The following is a 20,041-nucleotide window of genomic DNA, read 5'->3' on the forward strand; positions in this document are numbered from 1 at the left end:
GCACTAAAACCCGGAAGTTATCAGATGCAGAATTATGAAGGGAACCGTAAGATTCATAAGCTATAGGATGGCCTGGAGCCCAAATACTATTAAAATTCTTTGCTTGGCTGACGGCAAGCCAAGGGAGAGACCTACATGTGATTCCAAGAGCACTGGACTGATGTATTTGTGATCAAGAATTCTGAAATGGAATGAGCTTTTTGCTTGATGGTGAGCTGTGCTTAGTGTTTATGTCATTCTGATACTTTGTTGGTTCAGGGCAAAATAAAAGACCCTCTTACTAACCCAGCCCTCTACCCCCTTCTAGTTACCTTTCCCCTACTCCCCTGCTGTACCAGTCATCGGGAACTCAAACTAGACGTGTGTTTCGCTTCGTTCCGAATTGAAATTCAGACAAAATTTGGAGCTTTGGAGGAAGGCCTGGAGGCAGTGGGTGGATCTAAGGAGATGCTGGCTTGTACTCTTGAGGGGTCCTAGCCAATCCCCAAGAGGATGCTTGGCAAGGGGCCAGGACAGCATTTAAAGTGTTATTAAACCCACAACAGTAAAATCAGTCTGTATATACAGTAAAGCATGCTTGTTATACTCACTGTGGAACCTAAAGGGTTAATCCTCTGCATTGTGTAAAAAGGCTATTTGATCCTGTCTTCCCTGATCCTCCCCTTCTTCCACTGTCCCCAATCCATCTGCTGATAGTACAGAGCTCGAGGAGTCACTCTGCATATGCTCAGTTTAGTGTGTATGGCTATAGAGTTTTTTTTTCTTTGGAAGAGTGCATATGATCAGTACAGGGCCAATCAGCACTGTCCAGACAGAGGGTCACGGGTTATGCAGCCTCATAGGACAGTCAGAGCAGAATGAAAACTCCTCCTACAAGCTTTAACCAGTGCTCAGCTAGGTCCGGGGAGAGCAGATATAGTGAATGCGGGGTCCGGGGAGAGCGGATATAGTGAATGCAGGGTCCGGGGAGAGCAGATATAGTGAGTGCAGGGTCCGGGGAGAGCGGATATAGTGAATGCAGGGTCTAGGGAGAGCGGATATAGTGAATGCGGGGTCAAGGGAGAGCAGATATAGTGAATGCGGGATCTGGGGAGAGCGGATATAGTGAATGCGGGGTCCGGGGAGAGAGGATATAGTGAATGCGGGGTCTGGGGAGATCAGATATAGTGAATGCAGGGTCCGGGGAGACCAGATATAGTGAATGCGGGGTCCGGGGAGACCAGATATAGTGAATGCGGGGTCCGGGGAGAGCGGATATAGTGAATTCAGGGTCCGGGGAGAGCGGATATAGTGAATGCAGGGTCTGGGGAGAGCGGATATAGTGAATGTGGGTCAAGGGAGACCAGATATAGTGAATGCAGGGTCCGGGGAGACCGGATATAGGGAATGCAGGGTCCGGGGAGAGCGGATATAGTGAATGTGGGGTCCGGGGAGACCAGATATAGTGAATGCAGGGTCTGGAGAGAACGGGTATAGTGAATGCAGGGTCCGGGGAGACTAGATGTAGTGAATGCAGGGTTCTGGGAAACCAGATGTAGATGTAGTGAATTCAGGGTCCGGGGAGACCACATACAGTGAATGCAGGGTTCTGGGAAACCAGATGTAGATGTAGTGAATTCAGGGTCCGGGGAGACCAGATATAGTGAATGCAGGGCCCGGGGAGACCAGATGTAGTGAATGCAGGGTCCAGGGAGACCAGATATAGGGAATTCAGGGTCTGGGGAGACCAGATGTAGTGAATGCAGGGTCTGAGGAGACCAGATGTAGTGAATGCAGGGTCCGGGGAGACCAGATATAGGGAATTCAGGGTCTGGGGAGACCAGATGTAGTGAATGCAGGGTCCGGGGAGACCAGATATAGGGAATGCAGGGTCCAGGGAGACCAGATATAGTGAATGCAGGGTCTGGGGAGACCAGATATAGTGAATGCAGGGTCCGGGGAGACCAGATATAGTGAATGCAGGGTCCGGGGAGACCAGATATAGTGAATGCAGGGTACGGGGTTTAGTAACACTTTAAGAGTAACTGAGCCTGTTCAGCAGCAGGATAGTTGGAGGAGAGTTCGGATGGAAGATGGACAGGAATTGAGGCTAGATAGCAGGAGCCTGGGAGGGGGCCCAGGTGTGAGAGGGTCTCACCTCCAGGATGGAATCCTGGAAGGAGGAAAGCTTGGGACTTCATTGGCCCCCTGAGAGAGGATCAGCTGTGTGGCAGGGAAGGAGCGGCCCAGCTAGAAGGCCTGGTAGCAGCCACCGACCCACCAGCAATACAGGAGATGGACTTAGAGAGTAAACCTGCACCCCCTGGGTGGATAGGGGTAGGAGCACTCTGGTGGAAAACCATATTCGCTACCTACTTGGGACTGTCCACTTCTTAAAGTAACAGGCATCAGATCCCCTGTTCAGGGATACCTCCAGATTTCTGGGTGAAGGAAGAGAAGTTCATCTAGGCTCTAGGGTGGTACATTAAGGAGATGTTGGATAGCTCCCCAACAGAGACTGAGCTGCAGAGAAGGCTGTAAATAGTTCCAGGAGGTTGTCCTCAGTTCATCAGTACTCTTGGGCAGACTGTACACCCCTAAACCTATCCCAGTTCAAATCCCCTAAATAAAATCACAAAACCAAAGCTCGAGGACTGATTTCTGACTCTGGATGCAAGCCTATGTTGAAGTTTGGGTTGCCTGGCTGTACAGGACTATAGGGGGACCCAAATCTCCAGCAACTCCTGAGGGGGTAGTGCTACAGTAAGCTGGCAATGTTTTACAGTTTTGGTTTTGGGTTTCATACCGTTTTAAAGCCTGGCTGTTGGCCACATAGGCTCAAGGCTGCATCCTAGAAGGGGGTCAGATGCTCTCCCATCCATGCTGGATATTTGTGATGGAACAATGGGGACAATGGGGAAAATGTGGTGAACAAGCCCTAAAACATAGAAAAGAAAATTTGGGCTAGAGATAACATTTAGGTATATAAAGAGAACATATTGTTTAGAAATTAACAAAAATTGTCACCAACCTAGAAGGGAGTTTTCACAAGGCGGACCAGACTTTGGAATTCCTTGCCGGAGAATTCCTAATTAGGCGCCTTTCTGAGTCTTATTGGCATCTCCAACTATCTTTAGGAAGATTCATCTCCGATGTGATAAATCCAAGAAATCCTTCTACTGCTTTATCAAATAAGGATTTTTTTTCTCACTGTGAGGATTAATTGGCAGCTGCCAATAGGGCCAGGACAAGGGGTGGGCAAGAGGGGCATTTGCCCTTGGCTGGATCATTTGAAGCGGGGGCTCCACAAAGAGATTGGGGGGAGGGGATTTGTGTTGAGAGAAGGAGTTTGGGGGTCAGCAGGGTGTAAGAATTGCTCTAGGAGCGTAAATTTGGGGAGATACACTAGGAGTGATTTGGGGGGATCTCTGTTCGGAGGGGGGATGAGGGAAGATAATTTGTGTTAGGACAGGAGATTTAGGGGGTTTGTGCTAGAACAGTGGTCTCCAAACTGCGACCCTGGGGCCTTACTTTTATCTGGCCCTTAGAGCCCTATTGCTCCCACTGACACCAATGACTGGGCACTATTCCTCTCACTGACACCTACAATTAGACAATAGTTTCTGCACTGACACCAGCACTGAGGCACTATTCCTCCCTCTGACACCAACGATTGGGCACTATTCCTCCCACTGACACCAACAATGGGGCACTATTCCTTCCACTAAAACCAATGATGGGGCACTATTCCTCCCACTGACACCAACAATAGGGACTATTTCTCCCATTGACACCAATGATGGGGCACTATTCCTCCCACTGACACCAACAATGGGGCAATAACTTCTGCACTGACACCAGCAATAGTGCACTAATCCCCCCACTGACACCAACGATGGGGCACTATTCCTTCCACTGACACCAATGATGGGGCACTATTCCTTCCACTGACACCAACAATAGGGACTATTTCTCCCATTGACAACAACGATGTGGCACTATTCCTCCCACTGACACCAACAATGGGGCAATAATTTCTGCACTGACACCAGCAATGGTGCACTAATCCCCCCACTGACACAATGATTGGACACTATTCTTCACACTAAAACCAAAGATGGAGTACTATTCTTTCCACTGATACCAATGATTGGGCACTATTCCTCCTACTGACACCAATTGATGGGGAAGTATTCATATCATTGACACAATGATGGGGCACTATTCCTCCCACTGACACCAATGATGGGGCACTATTCCTCCCACTGACACCAATGATGGGGCACTATTCCTCCCACTGACACCAATGATGGGACACTATTCCTCCCACTGACACCAATGATGGGGCACTATTCCTCCCACTGACACCAATGATGGGGCACTATTCCCTCCACGGATACCAATGATGGGGCACTATTCCTCCCACTGATACCAATGATGGGGCACTATTCCTCCCACTGACACCATGGGGTACTAATCATCCCACTGATTTAGAGTGGGGGGAAGAGGATTTGTGTTAGGAAGGGAAATTTAAGGGCAGATGATTAATGCTAGGAAGGGTTTTTTTTTTTGGGGGGGGGGGGGGGGACTAGTGACAGGGCATATGGGGAGAGAGGATGTCAACATATGGGAAACAAGAGAATTTGGGCTGGGCAGATGGAGATGGCAAAGGTTTATGCTGGGAGGGGGGATTTCAACGGGGGGCGGATTTGTACTGGGGGGGAATTTATACATAGGGGGTAAGCATGTTGGTTAGTGCTCTTTTTTTTTGGGGTGGTGTAGATTTTTGCTTACACATATTGCTCATACATCTGGGGGGGGGGTGCAATTTGGCATGTTCGCCTGGGCTCTAGATGACCTTGTCCCAGCACTGGCTGCTAAACTGGGATTTTGCATTTGCAAAATGTTGCAGCTTAACCGGTTCCTGACCGCTCTATAGCAGAATTACAGCTACAGGTCGGATGGGCCGCTCATAATCACCTATATATGCGTAATTTTGCATTCCTGTAGTCATTGGTGGCTACAGATGTTAATCACCGGGTCCCGACCGGAGATTCCCCGCAGGTACACGGCGATCACGGAGAAACAGTGACAGGGAGAGGTCTGTAAGCAAACAATACTGATCTCTCCCCTGTCAGCACTGACTTGCTGCTTTGTATTGCTGTGCGTCGCAGAGAGCAATACAAAGGAGCATGTATCCCTAGTAAAACACACACAGCACATAGTTAACCCTTTGATTGCCCCAGATGTTAACCCCTTCCTGCCCAGTGCCATTAGTACAGTGTCAGTGCTTTTTATTACCACTGATCACTGTATTAGAGTCACTGGGGATGTCAGTGGCAGTTAGTTAGTTCCCACCCCCAGTGCCAGAATGCTCACCGCAGTCCAGCTATAAATTGCTGATCACCGCCATTGCTAGTATAAATTTTTTTTTTTTATAAATCCCAGTATCTATACCACCATTTGTAAGCGCTTTAACTTTCACGTAAACCAATTAATTTACACGTATTGGGATTTTTTTTTTTTTTAGCAAAGACATGGAGCAGAATACATTTTGGCTTAAATTTATAACGAAATTTGATTTTTTAAAATTTTTTTAACTGAAAGTTTTATAGCAAAAGTCAAAAATATTTTTTCTTCAAAAGTGTCTTTTTGTTTATAGCACAAAAAATAAAAACTGCACAGATGATCAAATACCACCAGTGAAGATCTGGTCATTACACTGACCTCCGATCCGAATACAGTGAATCTCCAAAGACATGCTGGTAGGTGAATTGGCCCCTGTCCAGGGGCGGACTGACCATTTGGAAACTCGGGCACTGCCCGAGGGCCCGGGGTCAGTAGGGGGCCCCATGAGATGCCCCTGGTACCTTTTTCATAGGCTTTTTTGAGTTTGGGCAAGGACACATGGGCCCCATGATCCCCTATTTCCCGGGGCCCCATGAGTTGTCAGTCCACCCCTGCTCCTGTCTAAATTGTCCCTAGTATGTGTATGTATGAATGTGAGTTAGGGACCTTAGATTGTACGCCCCTTGAGGGTTAGGGACTGATGTGAATGTACAATATATATGTAAAGTGCTGCGTAAATTGACGGCGACATATAAGTACCTGAAATAAATAAATAATAAATATAAACTTGCACAGCTGGCTCTCTTCTGTTCTCAATGCGCTTCAGGCAGCCAGAATTCCTCGTCCGCCCCATAGACGTCTTCGGTGATTTAGCAGACAACTGGCTGCCAGCAAAGCCGTGTGCTGGGAGGAGAAGTGTGCCAGCTTCCGAATGTTAGACCTGAAAAATCTCCGGATCAAATGAGTGGAGGCAAGTGTAGTGCGTGTGAGTGCCATGATCTCACTCCCATCTACAGAACTGGAAAAGTTAGAGTCTTCATAGCACTGTGGCTAAATGGTTAGCACTTCCACCCAGCAGTACTAGGGTTGTTGGTTCAAATCCCAACCATGGCACCATGTGCCTGCTGATTGTATGTTCTCTCTGTGCCTGTGTGGGTTTCCTCTGGGTACTCTGATTTCCTCTCACACTCCAAAGACATGCTGGTGAATTGGCTCTGGTCTAAATTGTCCCTAGTATGTGTATGTATGAATGTGAGTTAGGGACCTTAGATTATACGCCCCTTGAGGGCTAGGGACTGATGTGAATGTACAATATATATGTAACAAATTGGCAGCTCTATATAAGTACCTGAAATAAAAGTAAGGTGACACTAAACTCTGGTTTAAAAAAAAAAAGTCCCTTCTATTGCTCTCAACCACCTCGAAATCTCCACATTTCTTTTTTTTTTGGCTGCTGTGATCTGACTTCCTGTTAGAGAGTGGCTACATTCACTCTCCATGTACCAAAGTAGTCACCCTCTCCTGCTCACTCCAAAGACAGACTATGGGATTTGTAGTGGGCATAGAGCAGTGTACATGACTGCAACTAACACACAGTGCACGTCCTAAACCAATGGAAGTGAGGAGGAAAAGGAGAGGTTCGGAAGCTCAAGGAGTAACAGTAGGAAATTATTTAATGCAAAACAGATTACAGGGTCAGAAGACCAAGCATTTTCTGGCACGTTTTGTTTTTTTGTACTTTTTTGCTAGAAAATTACTTGTAACACACAAACTTTTTTATATATATATACACACACACACATACACATATATGTATCTCTCTCCTATTGGTGGCGACCGGAGCAGCAGCATAGCACACAGCTCCGGTTGCCTCCGCGCTCCCGCCCGCCAACCCCAGGAGCAGCGGGCACACGGCGGTCAGTGGTCTCCCCTACCTCCCTTACCTTGAGGAGAGAGCGGTCCTCCACGTGGTGCTGGTTCTCCTCGGCAAACGGTCCTGCCTGGTCCTCCACACGGCACCGGCCCATCCACGCGGCGCCGGTCCTTCTCCGCTCTGGCGCCCCTCCACAAGCCGAGCCGCGACCTTCCACCGCCCGCCAAGCTCCAGGCACCTGGCCTGAGAAGGAGGAGCGGCCGCCCGAGCCCCAACAGATTTGTCAGAAAACCGAGCACACAGCTTCCTGAGGAGGAACGGCCGCCCAAGCTTCCCCACCGCTCCACCCCTGCCTCCCCAGAGCCTCATTGCAGTGGCGCCCCTCCTGCAGGGCCCAGCCGCAGGTACTGAACACAAGCAATAAGGGAGTATAGCCATATAAGCCTCCCACCGCCCACTATTCCGCCGCCTCCCACCGCCCACAACTCAGTCACCTGGCCTGCAGAGCCTGCTGCGGCCCCCGCATCTAGGCCGCACGCCATCCCAGCAGGGCCCAAAGCTACTTAGACCACCAGGCCAACCACACCACCCAGCTCCCAAGCCCTCACCAGTCAACCCTACCACCCAGGTAGTTAAGGACTGGGGGAGGGCGAAGGAGCAAGAGATCTGCACCACCTAGGCTTAGGCCTAACTCACAACCACAGCGCCTGGCCGGCCAGGGCCTCTTGCGGCCTACCATGGCACAACCCCCCTGACACCCAAAGGGAGCCTGCAGCTGGCCTAAGGGAGCTCCACCCGCACACCCCCATCCACGTCCGAAAGAGGGACCCGAAGTGAGCTTTTTTCCACGCTGCCGAGCCCAGCAGACGATCTCGGCCTGGTGAAGCCTACCATCACCTACTACAACGCAACCCTGCCTGGACCTGCTGAACCCAACGGAAGATCTCGACCTTGTGAGGCCTACTATCACCTACCATGTTGCAACCCTGCCCTGACCTGAAGCCCATCTGACGACCCCCGTGAGTACAGTGCGGGAGAAAGCCCGACTGCTGGTTCTGTTATCCCCCAGCCCCTACTACGCCCAACTCCCACAGCTGATGCCCACCCCTCATAACCTTCTCTAAACCTCATCTCCACCACCTGGGAAACACTTCCACTGCTGACGTTCACCCCTCATCTCCTCAAGCTAAATCTCACCCCTCAATCTGGGATTTACACAAACTGGAACTTGCAGCTTGACTACCCTTGGCCACAACTTATCGAATTGAACTCTACCCATCCTGATCCTAAGCACGAGAACTCTTGATACAGGAAGATACAACAACAAGATACACCACTGCACGCTAGACTATCTGCAACCAAGCTCCCTGAGAAGCTTTCCACCTCACTTGTCCGCCACTCCGTTTACCTTCCTAAAATGCCACCTGTACTCCTCCTTCTTATACTCCTCTCCTCCGTTCCCAAAATCTCTTCTCTTTATCCCTCTGCTCCTCCCAAACAACTATACATCACGCCCTCACTGCTTCCATCTCCCCACTATGGCTCTCACCACCTCCTCCTGATACTCCACTCTCCCACTGACCCGAATGCCACCACTAGCAGACTCACACGCTCTTGTACATCCCGCTCCCATGCCAACTTTCTCACCCTTATTCTTCTCCTAACCGCGGGGGACATCTCTCCCTCTCTACTGGCGCATTCCCCTCCCCTCTGAGCACGTGCACATCACTCCCATACTGAAAAAACCCTTCCTGGATCCCACCGACCTGAACAACCTTAGACCCATCTCCCTGCTGCCATTTACATCCAAACTCCTTGACCGCTTAGTCTATAACTTCACCGACAACAACCTCCTCGATCCCCTACAGTCTAGCTTCCATCCCCTACACTCCACCGAAACCGCCCTACTCAAACTCACAACGACCTGCTAACGCAAAGCTAATGGACACTACTCAGTGCTCCTACTCCTCTACCTCTCTGCGGCTTTTGACACGGTTGACTACCCCCTCCTCCTAAAAAATCTATATTCTCTTGGCCTCAGAGACTCCGCTCTCTCCTGGCTCTCCTCCTATCTATCCCAGTGCTCCTTCAGTGTTACCTATAATGCTGCCACCTCCCCCTCCCCCAATGTTCTGTCCTCGGGCCCCTTCTCTTCTCCATCTACACCTCCTCCCTTGGGCACCTGATACACTCCCACGGCTTTAACTACCATCTCTATGCTGATGACACGCAAATCTATCTCTCTACCCCTCACCTCACTCCTTCTGTCTCCGCCCAGATCACCTGCCTACTGAACGACATATCAGATTTGATGTCACTCCACTTCCTCAAATTAAACCTTTCCAAAACCGAGCTCCTAGTTTTCCCCCCAGCCCATGCCCCCCCCCCGACTTCTCCATCACGACCAACAACGCCACCATCAGTCCCACCCCGCAAGCCAGAGTACTAGGTGTCATTCTAGACTACAATCTGTCTTTCCAACCCCAGGTCCAATCGCTGACAAATTCATGCAGACTCCACCTCCGCAACATCTCCAAAATACATCCGTTCCTAACTCCAGTAACTACAAAGCAACTTATTTACTCCCTTATTATATCACGACTTGACTACTGCCCCAAACTACATCACCGATCTGATATCCAAATACCACCCAAAACGTACTTTCCGCTCCTCACAAGACCTCCTACTCTCTAGTTCCCTGGTCTTCTCCTCCCATGCCCGTCTCCAGGACTTCTCCAGGGCTTCCCCCACCCTGTGGAACGCACTACCCCAATCCATCAGACTCACCTACCCTCCTCACCTTTAGGTACACCCTGAAAACCCATCTCTTCAGGGAAGCCTACCCCGCCCTCACCTAGTTGCCAATCTCCTCCACTCTTCCTACCACTCCATCCCCCACAGTTATTTCCTCCTGTACCACTATCCCCTCCCTCCTAGATTGTAAGCTCCAAGGAGCAGGGCCCTTGAACCCCTTGTGTATTATTGTATTGCTACTGTACTGTCTCGTGTACTGTCTCCCATTATAATGTACAGCGCTGAGCAAACTGTTGGCACTATATAAATACTGTATAATAATAATAATATATGTGTGTGTATATATATTAATGGTTGTGCATTAAAATTATATATAATATATATATATATATATATATATATTTTATTTTTAATTTTTTTAGCAAAAACTCTAGAGAATGAAATGGCGATCGTTGCAATTTGTTATGTCTCGTGGTATTTGCGCAACGGTTTTTCAAACGCAATTGTTTTGGAAAAAATACACGCGAATTTATTAAAAACACAATATATACCCCTTCTTTTAATTATGAAAGAGGACGTTACAGCGAGTAAATAGATACCCAACATGTCACGCTTTAAAATTGCGCACGCTCGTGGAATGGCGACAAACTACAATACTTAAAAATCTCCATAGGCGACGCTTTACATTTTTTTACAGGTTACCTGTTTAGAGTTACTCTAGCACTTGAATTATTGCTCTCGCTTTAATGTTCACGATACCTCACGTGTGCTGAGAACACCGTTTACATATGCATGTGTGGCTTACATATGTGTTCACGTCTGTGTGCGAGCACGGAGGGATGGGGGAATGTTACATTTTTTTTTCTTATTTATTTTATTTTTTACTTTTACGCTGTCCCTTAATTTATCTTATTTATTTTATTTTTTTTATCACTTTTATTCCTATTACAAGGACTGTAAACATTTCTTGTAATAGAAATAAGCATGACACGTTCTCTTTAAGGAGAGATCTATGGTCAAAAAGACCCCGGATCTCTCCTGTACCTCTGAAAACAAAAGATTAAAAAAAAATGTTTTTGATCTTTTGCTTTAAAAAAGAAAAAAATATTGTTTACATCCAGCCCGAACCGGATGTGACATCATGATGTTACATCTGGCCCAGATGTGACGTCATGACGTCACTCCGGTCATCCAATGGCATAGAGGCGATCAGAGACCACAGAGTCTCTCATCGCCTCTGGAAGCAGCTGGCCGCACCGTTGGATCATTTCTCGGGCGTGTCAGATATAATGGTAAGCCCGAGAAACACTGGTGGTGGTGGGGGGGGGCAGGGGGGCAGCCCCTCCCACTGCTACAGAAAGCGTTCCCAAGGCTAATGAGCTGCTGAAAGCTGGCCGTTGGCTGAAAAAAAAGATACCGGGGTCACGGCTGATATCTTCAGTATCTTCAGCCATAACAACGGTAAACCACTTGAAAACTGCAACGTTTATATACATATTGAGGTCAACAAGTGGTTAAGTAATGGAAATGAAAACTGAACAAAGCTGATCCTTTTATAGTGTGTACTTGCCTCTGTCTAAAGCACCTAGTGTGATCTCTGGCTGCTATCTCATTTCTCTGCTGTCTGCATATGTAAGTCACTTTACTTCATTCTTTGGTATTTTTGTCTCTTCTAGCCCCAGCTGAGTTTGTCCAGCACCCGCAGTCCATTTCCCGGCCTGTTGGCACTACAGCGATCTTCACATGTCTGGCCCAGGGAGAGCCACCACCTCAGATCACATGGCTGAAGAATGGCCGGGAGTTGGAGCCCAATGAACATATCAAGCTCAAGAATAACAACAGGTATGAAGGAAAAAAGAGAGGCAATGGTGAGAAGAAGAAAAAAAGTAGACATACCCATATGGAAGAAAAATATATTTGAAATATATTTGAAACATATTCTTCCCAAATATATTGCCATATATTTGAAATGCTACAATTTTGGCCGTATACAATATATATATATATATAATAATAATAAAAAACTTTTCTTAAAAAAGTCCAAAATCACAAAACACACCCCACTTTTATAAACAAATATTCAATAAACAAATGTTCAATAAAGTCTCTTTTATTCTTCTTTTCCACTAAAAAATCCTTTTTCTCAACACCCGTACATTCTGATGCCCATATACCTCAAAAAGAAAAAACTTAACATAGTGTCATACCTTTTTAGAAATCAAAACGCACGTGCCCTTAACAGTGCACCATGCACTACTTGTGAAAACACTCAAGCAGACAAGAAAAAAAAAAAAAAAAAAAAAAAAAAATATATATATATATATATATATTAACTCTCTATGTGAATATCAGCATATATTATTAATATACAGTCAGGTCCATAAATATTGGGACATCGACACAATTCTAACATTTTTGGCTCTATACACCACCACAATGGATTTGAAATGAAACAAACAAGATGTGCTTTACCTGTAGACTGTCGGCTTTAATTTGAGGGTATTTACATCCAAATCAGGTGAACGGTGTAGGAATTACAACAGTTTGCATATGTGCCTCCCACTTTTTAAGGGACCAAAAGTAATGGGACAATTGGCTTCTCAGCTATTCCATGGCCAGGTGTGTGTTATTCCCTCATTATCCCAATTACAATGAGCAGATAAAAGGTCCAGAGTTCATTTCAAGTGTGCTGTTTGCATTTGGAATCTGTTGCTGTCAACTCTCAAGATGAGATCCAAAGAGCTGTCACTATCAGTGAAGCAAGCCATCATTAGGCTGAAAAAACAAAACAAACCCATCCGAGAGATAGAAATAACATTAGCCATGGCCAAAACAACTGTTTGGAACATTCTTAAAAAGAAGGAACGCACCGGTGAGCTCAGCAACACCAAAAGACCCGGAAGACCACGGAAAACAACTGTGGTGGATGATCGAAGAATTCTTTCCTTGGTGAAGAAAACACCCTTCACAACAGTTGGCCAGATCAAGAACACTCTCCAGGAGGTAGGTGTATGTGTGTCAAAGTCAGCAATCAAGAGAAGACTTCACCAGAGTGAATACAGAGGGTTCACCACAAGATGTAAACCATTGGTGAGCCTCAAAAACAGGAAGGCCAGATTAGAGTTTGCCAAATGACATCTAAAAAAGTCTTCACAGTTCTGGAACAACATCCTATGGACAGATGAGACCAAGATCAACTTGTACCAGAGTGATGGGAAGAGAAGAGTATGGAGAAGGAAAGGAAATGCTCATGATCCTAAGCATACCACCTCATCAGTGAAGCATGGTGGTGGTAGTGTCATGGCGTGGGCATGTATGGCTGCCAATGGAACTGCTTCTCTTGTATTTATTGATGATGTGACTGCTGACAAAAGCAGCAGGATGAGTTCTGAAGTGTTTCGGGCAATATTATCTGCTCATATTCAGCCAAATGCTTCACAACTCATTGGACGCCGCTTCACAGTGCAGATGGACAATGACCCAAAGCACACTGCAAAAGCAACCAAAGAGTTTTTTAAGGGAAAGAAGTGGAATGTTATGCAATGGCCAAGTCAATCACCTGACCTGAATCCGATTGAGCATGCATTTCACTTGCTGAAGACAAAACTGAAGGGAAAATGCCCCAAGAACAAGCAGGAACTGAAGACAGTTGCAGTAGAGGCCTGGCAGAGCATCACCAGGGATGAAACCCAGCGTCTGGTGATGTCTATGTGTTCCATACTTCAGACTGTAATTGACTGCAAAGGATTTGCAACCAAGTATTAAAAAGTGAAAGTTTGATTTATGATTATTATTCTGTCCCATTACTTTTGGTCCCTTAAAAAGTGGGAGGCACATATGCAAACTGTTGTAATTCCTACACCGTTCACCTGATTTGGATGTAAATACCCTCAAATTAAAGCTGACAGTCTTCAGTTAAAGCACATCTTGTTCGTTTCATTTCAAATCCATTGTGGTGGTGTAAAGAGCCAAAAATGTTAGAATTGTGTTGATGTCCCAATATTTATGGACCTGACTGTAGGTATCCGTGTCACCAAATCTATGACCAGTGAGACAAATACAAATCACATCCACTATGTGAGTCTGTGACACTTATGACACTGCAACTTCGTGACACCATACTTGCAATAAGTGATCAAACACACATCCCCAACCAAAACCGTGATCTCCAACTCCTTGTGTAAGATGGATAATTACCCTCTATAACCACAGACAGGGCTAGATATAGATCTCCTTAGCTGTAGAAATCCATCCAATATTAGGTCCAATAAAGTATTATATCTTCCATTCTCCTCATAAGAAAATCCAAGTAAACATATGGTAGATTCAAATAAATGACAGACTTTATTCAACAACTTACATTGCAGTAAGAGTAAAACAGCTTCTCCTCATCAAGGTGTACAAGCAGACAAGCTAGGGAACACTGGCCACATGTTCCCACTTCCAAGATGGCCGCGATCGCACTTTCTGTCAATGTTAATGCGTCTGACGTCACGTGTTACTGACGCGTTTCGTCACTTCCGGTGACTTTTTCAAAGGATCCTTGGAAGTGGGAACATGTGGCCAGTGTTCCCTAGCTTGTCTGCTTGTACACCTTGATGAGGAGAAGCTGTTTTACTCTTACTGCAATGTAAGTTGTTGAATAAAGTCTGTCATTTATTTGAATCTACCATATGTTTACTTGGATTTTCTTATGAGGAGAATGGAAGATATAATACTTTATTGGACCTAATATTGGATGGATTTCTACAGCTAAGGAGATCTATATCTAGCCCTGTCTGTGGTTATAGAGGGTAATTATCCATCTTACACAAGGAGTTGGAGATCACGGTTTTGGTTGGGGATGTGTGTTTGATCACTTATTGCAAGTGTGGTGTCACGAAGTTGCAGTGTCGTAAGTGTCACAGACTCACATAGTGGATGTGATTTGTATTTGTCTCACTGGTCATAGATTTGGTGACACGGATACCTATATTAATAATATATGCTGATATTCACATAGAGAGTTAATATATATATATATATATATATATATATATATATATATATATATTTTTTTTTTTTTTTTTTTTTTTTTTCTCGTCTGCTTGAGTGTTTTCACAAGTAGTGCATGGTGCACTGTTAAGGGCACGTGTGTTTTGATTTCTAAAAAGGTATGACACTATGTTAAGTTTTTTCTTTTTGAGGTATATGGGCATCAGAATGTACGGGTGTTGAGAAAAAGGATTTTTTCGTGGAAAAGAAGAATAAAAGAGACTTTATTGAACATTTGTTTATTGAATATTTGTTTATAAAAGTGGGGTGTGTTTTGAGATTTTGGACTTTTTTAAGAAAAGTTTTTTATTATTATCTTTAACCTTCAAGGGTGGAGGTAGACTACTTTTCTGGGTTTTTATTTGGTGTGCTTTGTTTTTGAGAAATAAATATATATATATATATATATATATATATATACACACACACACACATATACATACATATATATATATATATATATATATATATATATATATATATATACACATACTGTATACAGTATATACACACACATATGTATATATATATATATATATATATATATATATATACAGGGGCGGACTGACCATTTGGAAACTCGGGCAGTGCCCGAGGGCCCAGGGTCAGTAGGGGCCCATGAGGTGCCCCTGGTACCTTTTTCATAGGCTTTTTTGAGTTTGGGCAAGCACACAGGGGCCCCATGATCCCCTATTGCCCGGGGGCCCCATGAGTTGTCAGTCTGCCCCTGTGTGTGTGTATATATATCTATATATATATATATATATATATATATATATATATACGTATATACACACACACTGCATGTTGAAATGCGTTTTTTTTTATATTACAAAGTGCATGAAAACTATTTTTAAATATATTCTTCAGATTTTTTTTAACATATAAAAGAGTCATTTTAACATATATTTTTACATATATTTGTAAATGCATTCCAAAAATGCAGATTAAATGTATTTTTAAAGACATACAGTATATTTGAAAATTTTTTAAAGATATTTTTCATATATTTTGTAATATTTGAAAAGCTATATATATATACTGCATGTTGAAATGTGTTTTTATTACAAAAGATATGAAAATTATTTTTAAAAATACATTTCAAATATACTGTATGTCTTTAAAAATACAAATCTGCATTTTTAGAATGCATTTACAAATATATGTAAAAATATGTGTTAAAATGACTTTTTTATATGTTAAAAAAAAGTCTGAAAATATAATCTGAAGAATATATTTAAAAAAAATATATTTGTAGAAATATATATTTTTTAAATATATTCTTCAGATTTTTTTTAACCTATAAAAAAATTAATTTTAACATTTTATTGAAATATATTTTTAAATAGATTGAATACGGTCAAAATTGTAGCATTTCAAATATAGGTCAATATATTTGGGGAGTATATTTTAAAAATATATTTCAAATATATTTTTCTTCCATGTGGGTACATAGACTACAACCCATTCTGGTTGTCCCAGTGATACAGTATAGCACAATTATTCTGATATTGCTGCATGCATAAAGTAAGACAACCTCCATTGTAAACGAAGGGGAAGTGAAATGCAGCAAACGACATAAATAACCATGGATAATCCCTAGTAGAGCGTTGTACCACCATCCTTTATAGTAGCAAAAACAAAAACAAAAAAGAACAAATAGTGATTGACACTTGAATCTAGGTTCACACCTTTTTCCGTTGCGTTTTGCAGAAACGCACAGCAACCCATTTAACATGATTTCCTATGGGACAGGTTCACATCTCCGCGTTTTCACCCTGTGCGTTTTGTGGAAAGGGACAGGGACTTTTTTTTAAACACAAAACGTTACGTTTTTGGTTCTATAGACTTCAATGGAGAGGCTGCTGAAAAGCATGTAGTGCGTTTTTTATGCATTTTAATCTGCCCAGCAACAAATTAGGGGAAAAACAACACAAAACACATCAAAAACGTGGCAAAAATGTGTAAAAACCACATGTGCAAAAAACGCAAAAAGCACTGCAGAAATGGATCAAACGCAAACTGCATAGGTGTGAACCTCGCCTTAAAGTGGTTGTAAAACTCTGAAATAAAAAATAAGCAAAGCCTATCCTTCTATAGTTTGTACTTGTCTCTATCCAAAGAAAGCTGTGTGCTTTATGCTGTCCAGTGTGTGACATCAGATCCCCGCCCCCTGCCTTCTGGAGCTCGGAAATAACCTTTGATCTGTGTAATATGAAGAGCTGTAGAGAAGAGACGGCTGCAGATAAACAGGTACAATGTACATAGGAGGATTTTGTTTCATTTCTGTGTATCACCTTTGTTTCGTCTCTGAGGCCAGTCACTTCACTGGGTATAATGTAAGATTTTACAACCACTTTAAAAAATGTTACCAACAAGATTAAATGTGTATGTGGTATAAATTACAAGACATCTATTACTGTTCAAAACTTTTTTTTCCACTTCCTCTAAACTGCCACTTCCTGTACCCAAAATAGCGCCCAGGGGTTATAACCCTCTATTAGTCTATTAAAAAAAAATTAAAATCTTTTGCCTTTTAGTTTTGGTTTAAAGTTGGCCGATCACAGCTCACATTTAAAGTGTGTTATGACAAGGGTTCTCAACGTTATTGAGACCAGGGCCCGGTAAATTCTGCCAAATCTTCCATGTCCCAACAGTAAAACAAAAAAATAAAAAAGTTCATACACAATAAAAGTACGAGAATACAAAATACGTATTTAAATTCAGATTGCTGGAGGAGGCTGGGGACTACTGGAGTAATCAATCACCTTGGTGGGGGGTGGAGGGGGTGCCTGGAGTCTCTCCAAGAGGATGGGGACTTTGCAGAGACACTGTGGTAGACTGCAGGATGCTGCTGTGGATTGGAGGCACTATGTGGGAGGTTTGAAGGCACTCTGGGACACTGTTGGATTGGTTGCACACTGGGCGGCTGGACGCTGTGCAGGAGGCTAGGGAGCACATTGGGAGGCTAGCTAGCACTGTTGGAGGTTGGGTTAGGACATGGTTGAGAGGCACTGTGGGCAAATATGGGATCTTAGGAACTATGGGAGCTGGAAGTCACTATGGTAGGTTAGGGGCAGGTGTGAAGTTTGAAGGCAATCTGGGACTATGTTCGATTGGTGACACACTGGGGAGCTTGGGAGCACTATAGGAGCTGAAAGGCACTGTGGTAGATTAAGGGATCTGCAGCTGACTGAATGCCTTGGAAGAGGAAGGCCCTGGCCTAGAATCGGTCTCTGGAGGGGGCTGAAGTCTCTCCTAGAGGATGGGAGCTTTGCAGAAAGTTTGAAGGCAATCTGGGACTATGTTAGATTGGTGGCACACTGGGGAGCTTGGAGGCACTATAGGAGCTGAAAGGCACTGTGGTAGATTAAGGGATCCCCTATCCTCTGGAACTCACTGCCCCAATCCATCCGACTGTCGCCTTCCCTCCCCACATTCAGGCGCTCCCTCAAAACCCATCTCTTCAGGGAAGCCTACCCCACCCTCACCTAACGGCCATCCTCCCTCATTTCTCCCACCACTTCACCCCCCTCAGCCACTTCATTCCCCTCAGCCACTTCCTATTGTTCCACTACCCCCTCCCTCCTAGATTGTAAGCTTGAAAGAGTAGGGCCCTCTTACCCCTCGTACGTTGTCTGTTTTTGTTGTACTGTGCCATGTATTGTCCCCTATTGTACAGCGCTGAGCAAACCCTTTGGCGCTATATAAACTCGATGTAATAATAATAATAATAATCTGCAGCTGACTGAATGCCTTGGAAGAAGAAGGCCCTGGCCTAGAATTGGTCTCTGGAGGGGGCTAAAGTCTCTCCTAGAGGGTGGGAGCTTTGCAGAAATGATGTGGGAAACTGGAGGGCAGCGTGGGACTAGGGGGCATTGTGAGAGGTTGGAAGGCACTCTGGGACACTGTTGGATTGGTGGCACGCTGGGTGGCTGGTGCTGTGCAGCAGGCTATGGGGCACTTTGAGAGGCTGGCTGGAACTGTTGGAGGTTGAGGAGGAATGGTAGGAGGGTTGAGGGGCACTGTGGGCAATTATGAGAGTTTGGGGGTACTATAGGAGCTGGAAGGCACTGTGGTAGGTGAAGGGATCTGCAGCTGACTGGATGCCCAGGAAGAGGAAGGCCCTGGCCCAGAAGCAGTCTGTGGAGGGGGCTACAAGAGGATGGGAGCTTTGCAAGGACACTGTTGGACTAAGGGGCAGTGTCGGAGGTTGGGAATCACTCTGGGATACTGTTGGATTGGTTGCACTCTGGGACACTGTTGGATTGGTGGCACGCTGGGTGGCTGGAGGCTGTGCAGCAGGCTAGGGGGCACTTTGGGAGGCTGGCTGGAAATGTTGGAGATTGAGGAAGAATGGTAGGAGGGTTGAGGGGCACTGTAGGCAATTATGAGAGCTTGGGGGTACTATAGGAGCTGGAAGGCACTGTGGTAGGTGAAGGGATCTGCAGCTGATTGGATGCCCAGGAAGAGGAAGGCCCTGGCCCAGAAACAGTCTGTGGAGGGGGCTACAAGAGGATGGGAGCTTTGCAAGTACACTGTTGGACTAAGGGACAGTGTCAGAGGTTGGGAGTCACTCTGGGATACTGTTGGATTGGTGGCACTCTGGGACACTGTTGGATTGGTGGCACGCTGGGATATTGTTGGATTGGTGGCACGCTGGTGGGCTGAAGACTCTGCAGTAGGCTAGGGGGCACTTTGGGAGGCTAGCTGGCACTGTTGAAGGTTGGGGGCACTGAGGGGAGGGGGTGGGGTTTGAGGGCACTGTGCGCAAACACAAAGCTTAGGGTTACTATAGGAGCTGGGAGGGACTGTGGCAGGTTAAAGGATCTGCTGCTGGCTGGACCCCCAGCAGTACCATTACTGAATGATCCATATCACCAGTATATCATCACATATTGTATAGGGGATCCTCAGCTGGCTGGACGCTCAGGAGGAGGAAGGCCCTGGTCTGGCAATGGGCCATGGCCTGATGGTTGAGAAGCACTTTGCTATCGCTGCCAAAGTAACATTGAGTGATCTATATCACCAACAATCATGTGTAAAGTGCGG

General features: G+C 45.2%; 1 protein-coding gene across 1 annotated transcript in view; it reads left to right on the forward strand.

Annotated features, from left to right (window-relative positions):
* Positions 1–20,041, forward strand: part of IGDCC3 (immunoglobulin superfamily DCC subclass member 3) — a 292,665-nt gene that overhangs the window by 226,666 nt on the left and 45,958 nt on the right. Inside the window, exon 7 of the mRNA XM_089660195.1 lies at positions 11,632–11,797. Within this exon, the coding sequence (XP_089516321.1) occupies positions 11,632–11,797 (166 nt within the window). The remainder of the gene's footprint in view (positions 1–11,631; positions 11,798–20,041) is intronic.

This window comes from Staurois parvus, unplaced genomic scaffold (assembly GCF_062004578.1).
Source record: "Staurois parvus isolate SC_StPar_1 unplaced genomic scaffold, SC_StPar_1.0 ptg001210l, whole genome shotgun sequence".
Classification (NCBI taxonomy): Eukaryota; Metazoa; Chordata; class Amphibia; order Anura; family Ranidae; genus Staurois; species Staurois parvus.